This window comes from Scylla paramamosain, chromosome 1 (genome assembly GCF_035594125.1).
Source record: "Scylla paramamosain isolate STU-SP2022 chromosome 1, ASM3559412v1, whole genome shotgun sequence".
NCBI classification, from domain to species: Eukaryota; Metazoa; Arthropoda; class Malacostraca; order Decapoda; family Portunidae; genus Scylla; species Scylla paramamosain.
In genome coordinates this window covers 29,068,521-29,083,520 of record NC_087151.1, presented here as the reverse complement: position 1 = coordinate 29,083,520, position 15,000 = coordinate 29,068,521, and the positions used below count along the sequence as shown (strand labels likewise).

The following is a 15,000-nucleotide window of genomic DNA, read 5'->3' as shown; positions in this document are numbered from 1 at the left end:
GTGTGTGTGTGTGTGTGTGTGTGTGTGTGTGTGTGTGTGTGTGTGTGTGTGTGTGTGTGTGTGTGTGTGTGTGTGTGTGTGTGTGTGTGTGTGTGTGTGTGTGTGTGTGTGTGTGTGTGTGTGTGTGTGTACCTTCGAAAACAACAAAACAAAGAAAAAATTAATACCATACACGAAAAAAAAAAATGACAAATAACAAACCAATTAAAAAATAAACATCAAACTCGCATATACTTCCTAAAAAAATACATAAACTTTCCATCCATCTATTCATCCATCCATCCATCCATTCATCCACCCAATCGTTCCTTTACCTTCTCTCCACCTGTCCATACCTCTCCTGCATTCCTCCTCTCCTCCACATCGGGTCTGCAATGTAATGTAGTGGCGGTGTCTCCCGGAGCGGCGAGGAAAAGGAGGGAGATAGAGAGAGAAAGAGAGAGAGGGAGAGAGAACGAGGAGGAAAGAGAGAAAGAGTTCGATTGTCTGCGGAGAAATGGACGTGAATATTTATCTTTGAGAGAGAGAGAGAGAGAGAGAGAGAGAGAGAGAGAGAGAGAGAGAGAGAGAGAGAGAGAGAGAGAGAGAGAGAGAGAGAGAGAGAGAGAGAGAGAGAGAGAGAGAGAGATACACACATGAAAAAACAGTTGAAAAGCAAAGGAAAAAACAGATACAGAAAAAAAATAACAAAAAAACAACGCAAGTAATGAAAGACAAAAAAAAAGAAAAAAGAAAAATAGAAAAAAGTAACGAGAACGCGAATAACAAAAGGAAACAAAGCGGACGAACATTTAAAATAACACAAGAGAACAAATAATAAAAAAAAGAAGCTGCAGTAGAAGAAAAAAAAAACAAGAAACGAAAATGATGAAAAGCAGAGTTAGTGAAGAATTAAAACCAAACATTAACAGAGAAACAAAACCAGCAATAACAAAATAACGAAGGAGTGAAAAACGAACAAGTTATGATACAAATGTTAATGGCAATGGGAAAAAAAATATAGAAAGTAAAGAAGATGAAATAGAAAGGTTAAAGCAAAGATTCTATTTAAATAGGAGAAAGAAAGAGATGAGACAAGATATACAGAGAAGGATAGATGGAGAGATAAAGGAAGAAGAAAGCAGAGGAATGAGAAGAAGTGAGGGGAAGGCCAGAAGGTAGATCAGAATGAGAGAAAGGAGGAAATAGAAGAAACAGGAAATACAAAGGATGAGAAAAGGAGAATGTAGGAAAGTGTGATATTTCAAGATTTAGCGGATTAGAGAGAGAGAGAGAGAGAGAGAGAGAGAGAGAGAGAGAGAGAGAGAGAGAGAGAGAGAGAGAGAGAGAGAGAGAGAGAGAGAGAGAGAGACTGGTTAACCCTACTTATCCCCAAAAAATCCTAGAAATTCCTTGAAGGCGTCATTATTTCCACTTTTTTTCCCCCTACTCGTTCTTACCATCATTTTTTTTTCCTCCTCAGATAGTCCCCTTGGCATCGACCCCCACCTGCGTTACGGGTTCCCTTCTTCTCCTTCCCCTATTCCCATCACTTTCCCCTTCCCCCTCTCCTCTTTCCCTCACTTTTCTCCCCCCTTCACTTAACACGTGCGAGGGGATTTAAATGAACTCTTCCCATTTTCTTTCTTTTTTTTTTTTAGGTACGTTCTTCGCTTACGTTGATTTCCTTCGTCCAAACTTAACTGATTTTTCTTTCTTTTTTCTTTTTTTTTTTTTTGGTGGAGGGACAACGAAAAGTGAAATTTTGTTCTTCGTCTTGTTACTAAAGAAATTATTGTTGTTGTAATGTTTATGTGCGTAGTCTTTTCTTTTTTTTTCCTTTGTTGTTCGTTTTCCTTAATTATTCCGCTGGGAAGTGTGTTCGTTCTATACTTTTGTTGTTTTTGTCTTTTCTTCTGCATTTTCAGTTCCGAAGTAATTAGTAACTTAAGGAAGCGTTGTATGGAAATATCTTACGTGTTAACCTGTTTACTAGTCTCTCTCTCTCTCTCTCTCTCTCTCTCTCTCTCTCTCTCTCTCTCTCTCTCTCTCTCTCTCTCTCTCTCTCTCTCTCTCTCTCTCTCTCTCTCAGCTCCAGTTACTCTTTTACTCTTTTCTATATCATTCACACATCTTCTCCAATGCAATTCTCGCTCAAATCTACATTTTTCGTCCCCTAACACACACACACACACACACACACACACACACACACACACACACACACACACACACACACACACACACACACAAGCAGAACACTGAATATTCAAGGGCGAAGAAAAGAATTTTACAGAAGAAACACAGCAAACAAAGGAAACAGCTCCCTCTCACCATCCCACAAGTTTTACAAGATCCCCAAAAGAAGGAAGATATAAATTATGAACGCCACTCTTTCCCCTCCCAACCACCACCTATCTTTTCTTTTTTCTTTTTTCTTTTTTTAGGACATGAAAGGAAGACCATCCAAGGGTAGAAAACAAACTTAGCAGATAAAGTCCTCTTGTGCAACGCCTTTGAAATATAAATGAAGATAAGGGGGCAGAGTAGTGAGACAAGGAGGTACTAGAAAAAAAAAGGGGTGGGAAGAAAGTCCAGAAAAAAAGGGGGGGAAGAAAGTCCACGGGAGAGAAAAAAAAGAGACACAAAAACAAAAGAAAGAAATTAAAGATATAAATGAGAAAAATTGACTGAGTGACGAGATAGAGGTAAAAGGAAACAAGAAGCAAGAAGAAAGTCCACCGGCAGTGAAATAAAAGTGAGAGAGAAAGACAGTAGCAAAAGAGAGACATAAGAAAGAGAAAGAAGAAAGCCAGAACAGAGTAGCGAGAGGAAGAGGTCCAGGAAAAAGCGGAAAAAAAAAATAGAGTAGCAAAACAGAAGGACAGCCGTGGGAAAAAAATAGGACAAAAGTATACCAGTTTAGTTCCCACGATACGCTTTGCCTTTGTTCTTTCCTTCACGTCTAAGTGGGTGGAAAAACTGATTAATTAGCATAGGAGACTGGAAGATTTGAGCTTTATGGGCCTGGTATACACGCTTCCTCCATTGCTGTTTACTTTTTTCCTTTCCTAACATCATCGAGTCAGCAAAGGCAAAAGAAGAAAAGTGAAGAGAAGACAATGGAAGAAAGGTTGTTGTTGTGTTTTGATTAACTTGAAACGCTTATTATCCATGTACCATCTGATCTCCTCCTCCTCCTCCTCCTCCTCCTCCTCCTCACAGATGTTCCCTTGTTTTTCCTTGTAATTTTATCAAGTTCACGAATACAATGAAAAAAAGAAACACTAACTTCAAACGCTTGTTACCAAAACTTGTATATTTTCTTTCCCTGTTTACGTTCCCCATCCTGTTTTTTTTTTTTTTTTTCTGATATAAGGACAGAGAAAAGAGAAAGGGAGGAGAGAACAGTGGGACATAATTAGTACACGTGTTATTATCATCTGCAGTTACGTTCTTGCTACTCATATTGTTTTCCTTCTCCCGTTCAGTTACCTTGTTCACGTAATGCTCCACCACCACCACCTCCTCCTCCTACTTCTCCTCCTCCTCCTCCTCCATCACCTTAACTTACCTGCAGTGCTCTATTATATACATCAGCCATTCCAAACATCTCCCTCAAATTTAGCAACAATTCCTGCTTTCATTTAATTTCTACTGTTCTCCCTTCAATAACTTTTTATCTAACGTAACCTAACTTAACTTAATCTAACCCACCCAACCCATAACCCTGACCTCCATATACTATTCTATTATCTCAGCCACTTCTATCCCCATCACATATACCATTCTCTCCCTCCCTTGTCGTCCTATTGCTTCTTTCACCTATTGCATCACCTCGTATTACGTCTCCATTCACCTTAAAACTCCACTGAAATGCTCTAGTACACCACACCACCTCCTCCTTTCTGTGTCCCTCAAATTTATACCTCTTTCCTTCTTTCTAATCCACTCCCTTTTAGTTATCACCTCCATTTTACTGATTCTCCTCCCTCTCATTACCTTGCCCTACACTCCCATACATCACAACACCACCCTCTACCTTACCAACCACATATCTTCCCTCTCTTCTGCCCCTATAATCTATAAAAAGCACTTATCTTTCCCCATACACTATTCTCTCCTTTCACTGTCCCTTCACGTCACTATCGTCCTGCCTGTCTTCTCGTCTATTCTTCCCGCCCGCCGCGACTCTGAAGGAGCCAATAAAATATGCAACGCTGGCCAAGGCGAGATATCCTTTACTGTCACCTCCTTCGCCCACTCCTACAGGTTGGAAGGAAGGAGATTAAGTAACTGAAGGATCTCTAAACATTGGATCTATTCTCTCTCTCTCTCTCTCTCTCTCTCTCTCTCTCTCTCTCTCTCTCTCTCTCTCTCTCTCTCTCTCTCTCTCTCTCTCTCTCTCTCTCTCTATTGAAGGAAAGGAAGTAAAATATTGGAATGAAGGAGAGAGAGAGAGAGAGAGAGAGAGAGAGAGAGAGAGAGAGAGAGAGAGAGAGAGAGAGAGAGAGAGAGAGAGAGAGAGAGAGAGAGAGAGAGAGAGAGAGAGCCCACACCAGCCTTTAATCACTCAACCATAACAACACACACACACACACACACACACACACACACACACACACACACTGGCCTAATCAGCAACAACTTGGCAGCTGACAGGACACGTAATTGCTAAGTAAAACACTGCAAGAGAACTGGAACAAGCAGTCAATTAATCACCCTTGTTCCCTGATTGTTCGATTTCTGTTGTTATTAATGAACCATGAATTACTATTACAACTACTACTACTACTACTACTACTACTACTACTACTACTACTATTACTACTACTGTTGACTATGACGAGCTAATTGCAAGCATGTGATCGTATAAAAGAGAGAATAGAAGAGTAAGAAAAGATATGATTCTCTCTCTCTCTCTCTCTCTCTCTCTCTCTCTCTCTCTCTCTCTCTCTCTCTCTCTCTCTCTCTCTCTCTCTCTCCGTTTCCAATACAAATATTAAACGGAAACGAAAGAAGGAAAATGCAGGATGAAAGGAAACAAGAAATAACAGGAGGAGGAGGAGGAGGAGGAGGAGGAGGAGGAGGAGGAGGAGGAGGAGGAGGAGGAGATATGATTTATAGCAAGGATGGCAAAAGACTGACTGATTCCGGGACCGAGTTTGTGAGGGAGACATACGAAGCGAGACACTCAAGTGGAGGAAGATGAGGGGAGGAAGAGAAAAAGGGAGAGAATGGGGATAAAAATGGAGTAGGGAAGGAGAGGCGGATGACGTAAAAATAGGAGGAGGCAGAAGAGAAAGGAGGAATGTATCTGAGTGAGTCGTGAGGAGGGAAGAGGAGAGATATGTGAATGTCTCATGGGACTTACCAGGAGGAGGAGGAGGAGGAGGAGGAGGAGGAGGAGGAGGAGGAGGAGGAGGAATGGGACGATATTGCTGTGGTTCACTTTAATTAGTTAAGGGACACGTGTCTTTCAAATATCCAACTAAAAATATTGTGGTAAATGAGACAAATAAAAAAAAAAATGAATCAAAAGTTTTGTTAATTTACCTCAACGTGTAATAAACTAACAACATACATACACACGCGTCTCTCTCTCTCTCTCTCTAAACAATCCCAACTTGGCTTATTTAAAATGCAGGAATGAAATTATACGTGTATATAAATTTATGGGTGTTCTCTCCCTTTGTAGAATCACTTGAGGAGGAGGAGGAGGAGGAGGAGGAGGAGGAGGAGGAGGAGGAGGAGGAGCCTTGAAAGTTGGTCACTAAATCAACACAGTCTCCCCCCTAAAGATATACTACAGACAAAAGAAAACGAAGAACCTCGGGGGAAAAAAATAAATAAACGAAGGAATGGGTTTGTCTCGCCGCCCAAACACCACAAAACACGAATTGGGCGCCCCATGGTGTATAACATGACACTGGAACATGTGGTACCGTGTATACTGTAATGAATACCGGCGTGATTTGTGCGGGTGACTTGAGCAAATCCATATAATACTGTGAATGAATGAACTGCACGTGGACCAGTGATACAATGTGTGTGTGTGTGTGTGTGTGTGTGTGTGTGTGTGTGTGTGTGTGTGTGTGTGTGTGTGTGTGTGTGTGTGTGTGTGTGTGTGTGTGTGTGTGTGTGTGTGTGTGTGTGTGTGTGTGTGTTGATTTCATGCATATTTAATGAGGTTACCTGTATCTAACGATTTATGTACTCCAGTGGGTCTCTCTCTCTCTCTCTCTCTCTCTCTCTCTCTCTCTCTCTCTCTCTCTCTCTCTCTCTCTCTCTCTCTCTCTCTCTCTCTCTCTCATTCTACACTGCCCACACAAAAGAACGTTCATGAGGAAGACGTAAAAATATGAGAAAGGAGGGGAAGGAGTGAATCATGTATGAGTGAATCATGAGGATGGAGGAGGAGGAGGAGGAGGAGGAGGAGGAGGAGGAGGAGGAGGAGGAGGAGGAGGAAGAGCAACGTATGACCTCCATTTAGTCTTAATTAACCGCAAATTTTCTGCATGTTCCTCAACGACGATAACTCTCTCTCTCTCTCTCTCTCTCTCTCTCTCTCTCTCTCTCTCTCTCTCTCTCTCTCTCTCTCTCTCTCTCTCTCTCTCTCACGTGCCTCCTCCTCCCCCCACAGGATGTCCATGCAGATGCGAGTGGTCGTGGCGGTCGCGGTCGTGGTGGTGGTCCTGGCGCTGCTCAGTTCCCCCGTCAGCGCCGGCTACAGGAAGCCCCCATTCAACGGATCCATCTTCGGCAAACGTTCTGGCTCTGATGCTGGTAAGTGGCTTCTTCTTCTTCTTCTTCTTCCTTTTCCTCCTCACACTGTTCTCTTCATTAACGTTCTTTTTTTCTCTCTCTTTTTTACTTTGTTTTCTGTCCTATTACTCAGTGTCCTCCTATTCTTTTTTTTATTTTCCCTTTTTATCCTTCTCCTCCTCCTTTTCCTCTTTCTCCAGCTGTTTTTTTTTTAGTCTTCCTCGTCCATTTTCAACTTTTCCCCCATCTTGTCTTCTGTCCCATTCATCCCTTTTCCTACTCCTCCTCTTGCTCTTTTTCGTTTGTTTTTTTTCGTTTCATTTTCTATCCTATTCACTGCATCTCTACTTCCTGTTATTTCATTTGATTTTTTCCTTTTTCTTATTTTCTGTCCTACTCATCGTGTCCTCTTCTTTTTTTTATTCCTCCTCCTCCTCCTCCTCCTCCTCTTGTTCGGTCTTTTCGTCTTCTTCCTTTCCTATTTTTTATTCTCTCCCTCTCCTAATTTTGGCTTTCTGCCCTATTCATCGCGTCCTTCTCCTCCTCCTCCTCCTCCTTAATGCCACCACTTCATCTCCCTTCTCCTTCAACTCCTCCACCTACATCTTCCTTTCCTCACATTTTTTTTTCCGGGTCATCTTTCCTTATACGAGTCACTGCATATTTCCGTCCACACACCGTACGTAAGAAAAACAGTCACATGAGCTACCAAGAAACGCATCTGTACACGTAACTCCACTTGTAATATTTATAGTTACCCCTTTCAACCTTCACCTTTTACATTTATATATATTTTACCTGCCGCTAATTGCCAGCCTTCATTCAGTATCATCTCGCAACGACCCACACATATCAGATCACTCCCTCATTACCTTCGCTTCCTTTGCATTTTCTTTTCTTGTCGTTCGAGTCTAATAAGAAGATATCAATACGTTGGTAGCTACACGTGTATTCACCCTCAGCCGACCTTCCGATGGTTTTTCTCCCTCTCCTACGTTCGCCTAATTAATTACACACGTCCTCCTCCTCCTCCTCCTCCTCCTCCTCCTCCCTCCTCCTCCTCCTCCTCCTCCTCCTCCTGCTCCTCGACCGTCATTCTGTTTTTTTTTTTTTTTTCATTAATATTTCATCCTTATCTCTCACATGCTCCTTCTGTCTCCCCTTTGTTGTTTCATTTTTTTTCTTTTCCTACGGACGAACGAAGCAAAGGAAGAGAAAGAAGAGGAGAATCGAGATTAAGAAAAAAAAAAAAGTTGCGACAGTGAAGAGGGGCAAGAGGAACTTAAGGGGACGGACGGACAGACTGGGGACACACACACACACACACACACACACACACACACACACACACACACACACCACACACACACACACACACACACACACACACTGAAGGAAGGCAGAGAAGAGGAAAACATCCACATTATACATAAGGAGGAAGACGACGCCGATCATTATCAATTTTCTATACAATATTTAAGGATCACTTTCTGCCGAGATTGAAAACTGTTACGGTGATCTTTCTTCTTTTACGTCGCTAGAGATAGACAGATACGTCCCCCCCTCCCTCTCCCTCTCTCCCCCACTCCCTCCCTTCCTTCACCGTTGCCTTGCTGATGGGACTTCGATATCGCGCCCTGATTGGATGCCTTGAGACAATGCGACGTCTTGATAGGCTGAGAGGAAGGGTGGAAGTGAGGGTGAGGGGGACAAGTTGCCGTCTGATTAACTAAAATTGGATTCACCATTAACAATGTTTTGAAAGGTGATGGATGATTGGCGGGTGGGGTGCGTTGGGGGGTGAAGAATGAAGAAGAGTCGAAGCAACGGGAGATATGGAAGTGAAACCGCGAAAACGAAAGAAGTGGAAGGAGAGGATAATGATGTGAAGGAGAGAGGATAAGGATGTAAAGGAGAGAGGATGGAAGAAGGGGAATGGAGGTAAGAATACGAAGGGCAAATGATGGGAAGGAGGAAAGGAAAGGGGAGGACGAAAGGAAGGAGGGGAAGATAACAAGATAAGAATGAAGAGAAAGGACGATATGAAGGAGGGAAAGAAGATATTAGTGAGAGGCGGAGAAAGGATGGAAGGAAGGAGGGAAAGATAAGACATATGAGATAGAAAGGAGAGAAGGAAGGTAAGAAAGTGAAAGAGAATGGACGGAAGGAGAAAGGATGGAAGAAGAGGAGGTAATAGTAATAATGTGGAGAGAAACAAGATGAGAAACAGAGGAATAGAGAAACACAACAAGCGAAAAAATTAAACAGCTAGAACAGAAACAAGATGAAGACTGAAACAAAATTTGATAGAATATATGATGTGATGTGTTGAGGTGAGATCGAGGTCCAATGAGATGATGGCAGGTAATGATGACAGGTGAGTTGTTGGACACGAAATGGAGTAATGATGTGAAGGAAGCGGAGGGGGATAATTACTCGTATAGATGAGGGGAGGAGAAGAGGCGAGGTTAAGAGAGAGAAATGGAAGGAGACCACCAGCTTTGCTCCCTCGCACTCAAAACAGAAGGCGAGGCGGTGAAAGCATTGCCAGCATTAAACACACGTCTATTAGCGAAACGAATGGGGAATATTATGAATGAGGGAGGCTATTAGTGTGTAGTAACAGGGGAGGGAAAAGGAAAATACTGATAAGGACCACGGGAATCAATAAAAAAAAATTAAATACCGTAGCTTGAAATTTAAAAGCAGCGAAGGATAAAATACAAAAAATTAAGATAAGTAACTCATAAAACTTTCGATACTCTTAAAGTAATAATAATACTAGTCCTTAATCATTAAATCCAATTATTATATAGCAAACTTAAACATGAACCAAACAACCTAACTTAACTTCACCTAATGAAACCAAACCTAACCTAATCTAAACCATTTCAACCCTACCTAACCTTACGTTGCCTAACCAAACGTAAATCAACATAAGAAAATGAGGATAACAACCAAACCATTCTCCCCCTGAGCCGGTAATTAAATGCATTAACTACTCTGCTTAATTACAGGTGCATAGAGTTACCTTGTCAAGCACGACCGGCCTCATTCTGCCATCAAACTATCATAATACTGTTTAACGGCTTAATCACCTCAACCCTTCCTTACATCTCCTCATCCTCTTCCTCCTCCTGATCTTCCTATTCCTGCTCCTTATCATCCTCCTCCTCCATCTCCTAGTCCTCGTCACCGTCCTTCTCCTCCTTCTAATACTCCTCCTCCTCCTCCTCCTCGTCTTTCTTTTCCTCTTCCTCCTCTTCCTACTCCTCCTCCAGTTCACCCACCCACTCCCGAAGTATCTAATCTTTCCGTCTAAGCCACTCACACACTCTTCATGCACTCATTCACCATGCATCTAATCTTCCCACCCCACCCACGCATCCATTCTTCACGCACCCAGTTGCCAGGCACCTAATCTTCCCGCCTGACCCACTGGCCCACCCGTCAGGAGAAAGCAATTACAAAAGAACCATTTCATCACTATAAAACTGCCTCTAAACTGTAGTTATCGCTTCCTCTCTCTCTCTCTCTCTCTCTCTCCTCTCTCTCTCTCTCTCTCCTCTCTCTCCTCTCTCTCTCTCTCTCTCTCTCTCTCTCTCTCTGTCCGTCCCTCCATTTTTCTTTTTTCTTCTTTTCATATTTATTCTCCATTTTCTTCTGCTCTAACCCTCCTCCTTCTCTTCCTCCTCCTCCTCCACCTCCTCCTCCTACTCTTTCTTCTTATGCATCCTATTCTTACTCCCCTTCCTCATATAATTTCATGAATGTCATAATCATCATCATAATATTTCTCACTCCTCCTCTTCCTCTTCCTCCTCCTTCTCCTCGTTCTCCTTCTCCTCCCACCCTGGATTTATCTCCAGTTCATTCTACTTTTTTTCTCTCTCTCTCCTCCTCCTTCATCATCATCATTAATATCATAAGAATCATCACCAGTATCGTGAACTGCATCATCATCATCATCATCATCATCATTCTAACCTCTAACTTTTTACCATCACCAGCCCTATCACCACGGGTATTACACACACACACACACACACACATACAATTTAATTACCATCTGAGTGGGAGCGGAATACAAGAAATAGGAAAACGCTCATAAAAGAAAAAAAAAAATATATATATATATATATATATATATATATATATATATATATATATATATATATATATATATATATATATATATATATATATATATATACGTACGTAAGAATTAGTACATATATTTTTTCCCCTTTCTTCAAAATTACATTTTTATCACACGTATTGCTATTTCTCAACAACAGTTCTTTGCATTATAAATTTTCTCTTTCCGGAAAAACAAACAATTAAAATCAGTTAATATCTTTGCGAGGAGATGCGGTCTGAATATGTGGCGAAGATCATTTTAAAATTGGAAAAAGTGGAACGAAATTTTCATCCTTTTCATTACAAAATTTTCCTCTGATATATACTCAACACCTCTCTGGTCAGGCATTAGAAAATTATGGGGAAGTTTTCAAATGATATGGAAAAAAGTGAGATAGTTAAATGTAAAGGTAATGGTAAATAACAGGAATAGAAAGAACGAAACAGAGAGAGAGAGAGAGAATGAGAGTAAAGGAATAATAAAAGAGGCAATCCAATCAAATATAAGGAGAGAAAAATAGAAATACACCAATAAAAGGGATACGGTCAGTAAGAATTCATAGCCTCTCTCTCTCTCTCTCTCTCTCTCTCTCTCTCTCTCTCTCTCTCTCTCTCTCTCTCTCTCTCTCTCTCTCTCTCTCAACTAAAACCAAATAACATTTTAAATTATTTTTTGCTGCTCTTCTTCACACACATGGAATTAATTAAGTCAGGCGTTGTGAAATTAATGGGAATGTAAATAAACTAAGTAAAAATAAATGCAAAAACAGAGAAGGGTCATGTAAATAGAGACCTTCAAAATAAAGTAAATACATATAAAAGAATAACTGCTGGCTTCCAAAAAAGCACATATATGGTATTACGTTAATGGGAGAAAATGAATGTAAAATAAATAAAAGAAATATATATGAAACGCTCTCTCTCTCTCTCTCTCTCTCTCTGTGTGTGTGTGTGTGTGTGTGTGTGTGTGTGTGTGTGTGTGTGTGTGTGTGTGTGTGTGTGTGTGTGTGTGGCAAACAACCTCTCAAACACACACACACACACACACACACACACACACACACACACACACACACACACACACACACACACACACACACACACACACACGAATTCAAGTGATCGTGTAACATACTGAACAAAACAACACCAGTGAAACACCTGCTTTTGTCAACTTCCTCCTCCTCCTCCTCCTCCTCCTCCTCCTCCTCCTCCTCCTCCTCCTCCTCCTCCTCCTCCACACACCTACACACGCTTATCTAATCTCTCCCGCACCGTGCCCCCAACAAACAAGGTTATAAGGAGTGGAGGAGGGGAGAGGTGGAGGGAAGGAAACTGTTGTGATAGCGGAGAGAGAGAGAGAGAGAGAGAGAGAGAGAGAGAGAGAGAGAGAGAGAGAGAGAGAGAGAGAGAGAGAGAGAGAGAGAGAGAGAGAGAGAGAGAGAGAGAGAGAGAGAGAGAGAGAGAGAGAGAGAGAGAGAGAGAGAGAGAGAGAGTTTTAGGTGGAGGTAGAAAGTGATTAATTACTCTACGTAGCACTTGCATTACAACAGAATAAGAGAGATTTTGAGTTAAAGGGGTGAAGGAAGAAGAAAGCTGAAAATAGTACAGAGAGAGAGAGAGAGAGAGAGAGAGAGAGAGAGAGAGAGAGAGAGAGAGAGAGAGAGAGAGAGAGAGAGAGAGAGAGAGAGAGAGAGAGAGAGAAACTAAGTACATCTGGAAGGGAAAGGTATGGAAAGGAAGAAGTAAAGGAAGAAAAGCAATGTCGAGGAGTGAGGGATGAAGGAATGACGAAGGAGAGAGAAAGGAATGAGGAAGGAAGGTGGAAGAGTAATAGTAGGAGCAAGAAAATAATAAAATAATAGAAATAATAAAATAATACAAAGGACAGAAGGAAAGAAAAGAGAAAGGAAAAAATGGATAGCAGGAAAATAAGGTGTAAGATAGGTAAAAAAGGGAGGAAAAAGGAGGAGGAGGAGGAGGAGGAGGAGGAGGAGGAGGAGGAGGAGGAGGAGGAGGAGGAGGAGGAGGAGGAGGAGGAGGAGGAGGAGAAGGAGGAGGGAGATGCAGGTTTTAGTGATTTCACAGGAACAAACCATTTCATGCACGCCATTCATTCTCGGCGATGGATTAACCGCGTCCACACACACACACCACACACACACACACACACACACACACACACACAGCAGGGTCCATTCCCCAACCAAATATTCTCTCTCTCTCTCTCTCTCTCTCTCTCTCTCTCTCTCTCTCTCTCTCTCTCTCTCTCTCTCTCTCTCTCTCTCTCTCTCACACACACACACACACACACACACACACACACACACACACACACACACACACACACACACACACACACACACACGCACGCACACACACACCAAGTAAAACATTCACCAACCATACCTTTAAATGAACCCCACGTCCTTCCTTTGCAGTGTACGAACCCGGCAAATCCCAGGCCCTGGCGTCCGTGTGCCAGGTGGCTCTCGAGGCGTGCACCCTCTGGTTCCCTGGAGCCGAGAAGAAATGAACCACTCAGGTGAGGCACGCACAGCACAGGTGAGGGGAGAGCGAGGTGGGTACTGAATACTGAAATTTGTAAGGACTGTAGGTGTTATGAGTGTGAAGGGATAAAGGCAAGTTAATGATAAGAGATGAAAGTACTGAATGGAAAGTAAATGAGTGAGGAATGACTCGTGAGGGCATGGTAAGGATGAAAGGAGTGTTCGAGATGAAAAAAAAAAGGAGCGTGAAGTAGTTAGGTATGAGAGCACTAAAAATGACGGATTAATAAAAAGAGGTTGCTGAAGACAGAGGAAAGGACTGAAGCAGGGATAAGTTAGGAATAGAGGAACACATGATGGAGAGTGGAATAAAAGACGTGAAGGAAAAGAGACAAGGTATAAATTTAGAAACACAAGGACTGAAAATAGAACGAGGAGTGGAGGAAGGATAAACGGTGTGACAGAAGAATGATATTGGATAAAAGGAAATGACTAAGGGAGGAAATGAAAGAATAACGTGAAGAAAATGAGAAAGAGGGAGAAGCGATTGTGAGAGGAATAAAATTAGGTGCAGAGGTGATAGAGGGACTGAGAAAGGAGAGAAGGAAGGAAGGTTCTGGGTAAATGAAGAGGATAAAGAGAGTAGATATGGGAGAAGAAAGAATATGTAATAAAGTAGGATGGGATGAAGTAATAGGATCATTCTCTCTCTCTCTCTCTCTCTCTCTCTCTCTCTCTCTCTCTCTCTCTCTCTCTCTCTCTCTCTCTCTCTCTCTCTCTCTCTCTCTCTCTCCCTCTCTCGCTCTCTCTCTCTCTCTTTTACTCTTAACTTCTTCCCTTTCCTTCTCTTCCCTTATTCTCTTATACTTCTCCACTCTACCCCTGTTCCCTATTCCACTTTACTCTCCTCCTCTCTATTCTAGCCCATTCTTTTCATTCTACTCTTCTCTATACCACTCTACTTTTCTCTACTCTCTACCCAATTCTCCTCTTTCACTATCGTTTTCAAATCATAAAGTCAATATTTTTCCGTCCCCCTTCCATACGCCAAGCTCTCCCCATCCAGTCCCGTGCTAATCTTGTTACCTTGCACGACACCACTTTGCCTCTACCTCTCTTTGCCTTCATCCCACGTATTTATGTTACTGACACAAAAGGCATGGGAGTGTCACCGCATAACCTCTGCAGGACAGGTAGATAGATGTTTGTGCAGGTATGGGCGATTAGTAGTAATGAAGAGTGTATGTGGGTATCATCAACAACAACAACAACAACAACTACTACTACTACAACAACAATAACACCCCTTCTCTTTCACACACAGGTGGCAACACATAACCTGCGGAGAGAGAGAAGAGGAGGAGGAGGAGAGCAGCAGCGTCACAGCATCTAACTCCCATCCACTGACCTTCCCAGCGCCATGACCCTCGGAGGCAACACCACACCGCCACCACCACCAAGAGAGCAACACCTGGGCACCCACCAACACCATCACCACCGCTGTATAGAAGAGAAATCGAAAGAAACTGAGCTTATATAATCTTCTCGTCCCTCGCTCCCACGATATAGTGTTTGTGTATTTTTTGATTGAGGGGACGAGGGAAGG

General features: G+C 42.3%; 1 protein-coding gene across 1 annotated transcript in view; it reads left to right on the top strand.

Moving 5' to 3' along the window:
- The window catches only part of LOC135103009 (FMRFamide-related neuropeptides-like), an 83,354-nt gene that overhangs the window by 66,991 nt on the left and 1,363 nt on the right, over nt 1-15,000 (top strand). Inside the window, exons 2-4 of the mRNA XM_064008852.1 lie at nt 6,623-6,765; nt 13,326-13,429; nt 14,719-15,000. The exon at nt 14,719-15,000 is cut by the window's right edge and continues 1,363 nt beyond it. Coding sequence (XP_063864922.1) covers nt 6,624-6,765; nt 13,326-13,420 — 237 coding nt within the window. The 5' untranslated portion in view covers nt 6,623 and the 3' untranslated portion in view covers nt 13,421-13,429; nt 14,719-15,000. The remainder of the gene's footprint in view (nt 1-6,622; nt 6,766-13,325; nt 13,430-14,718) is intronic.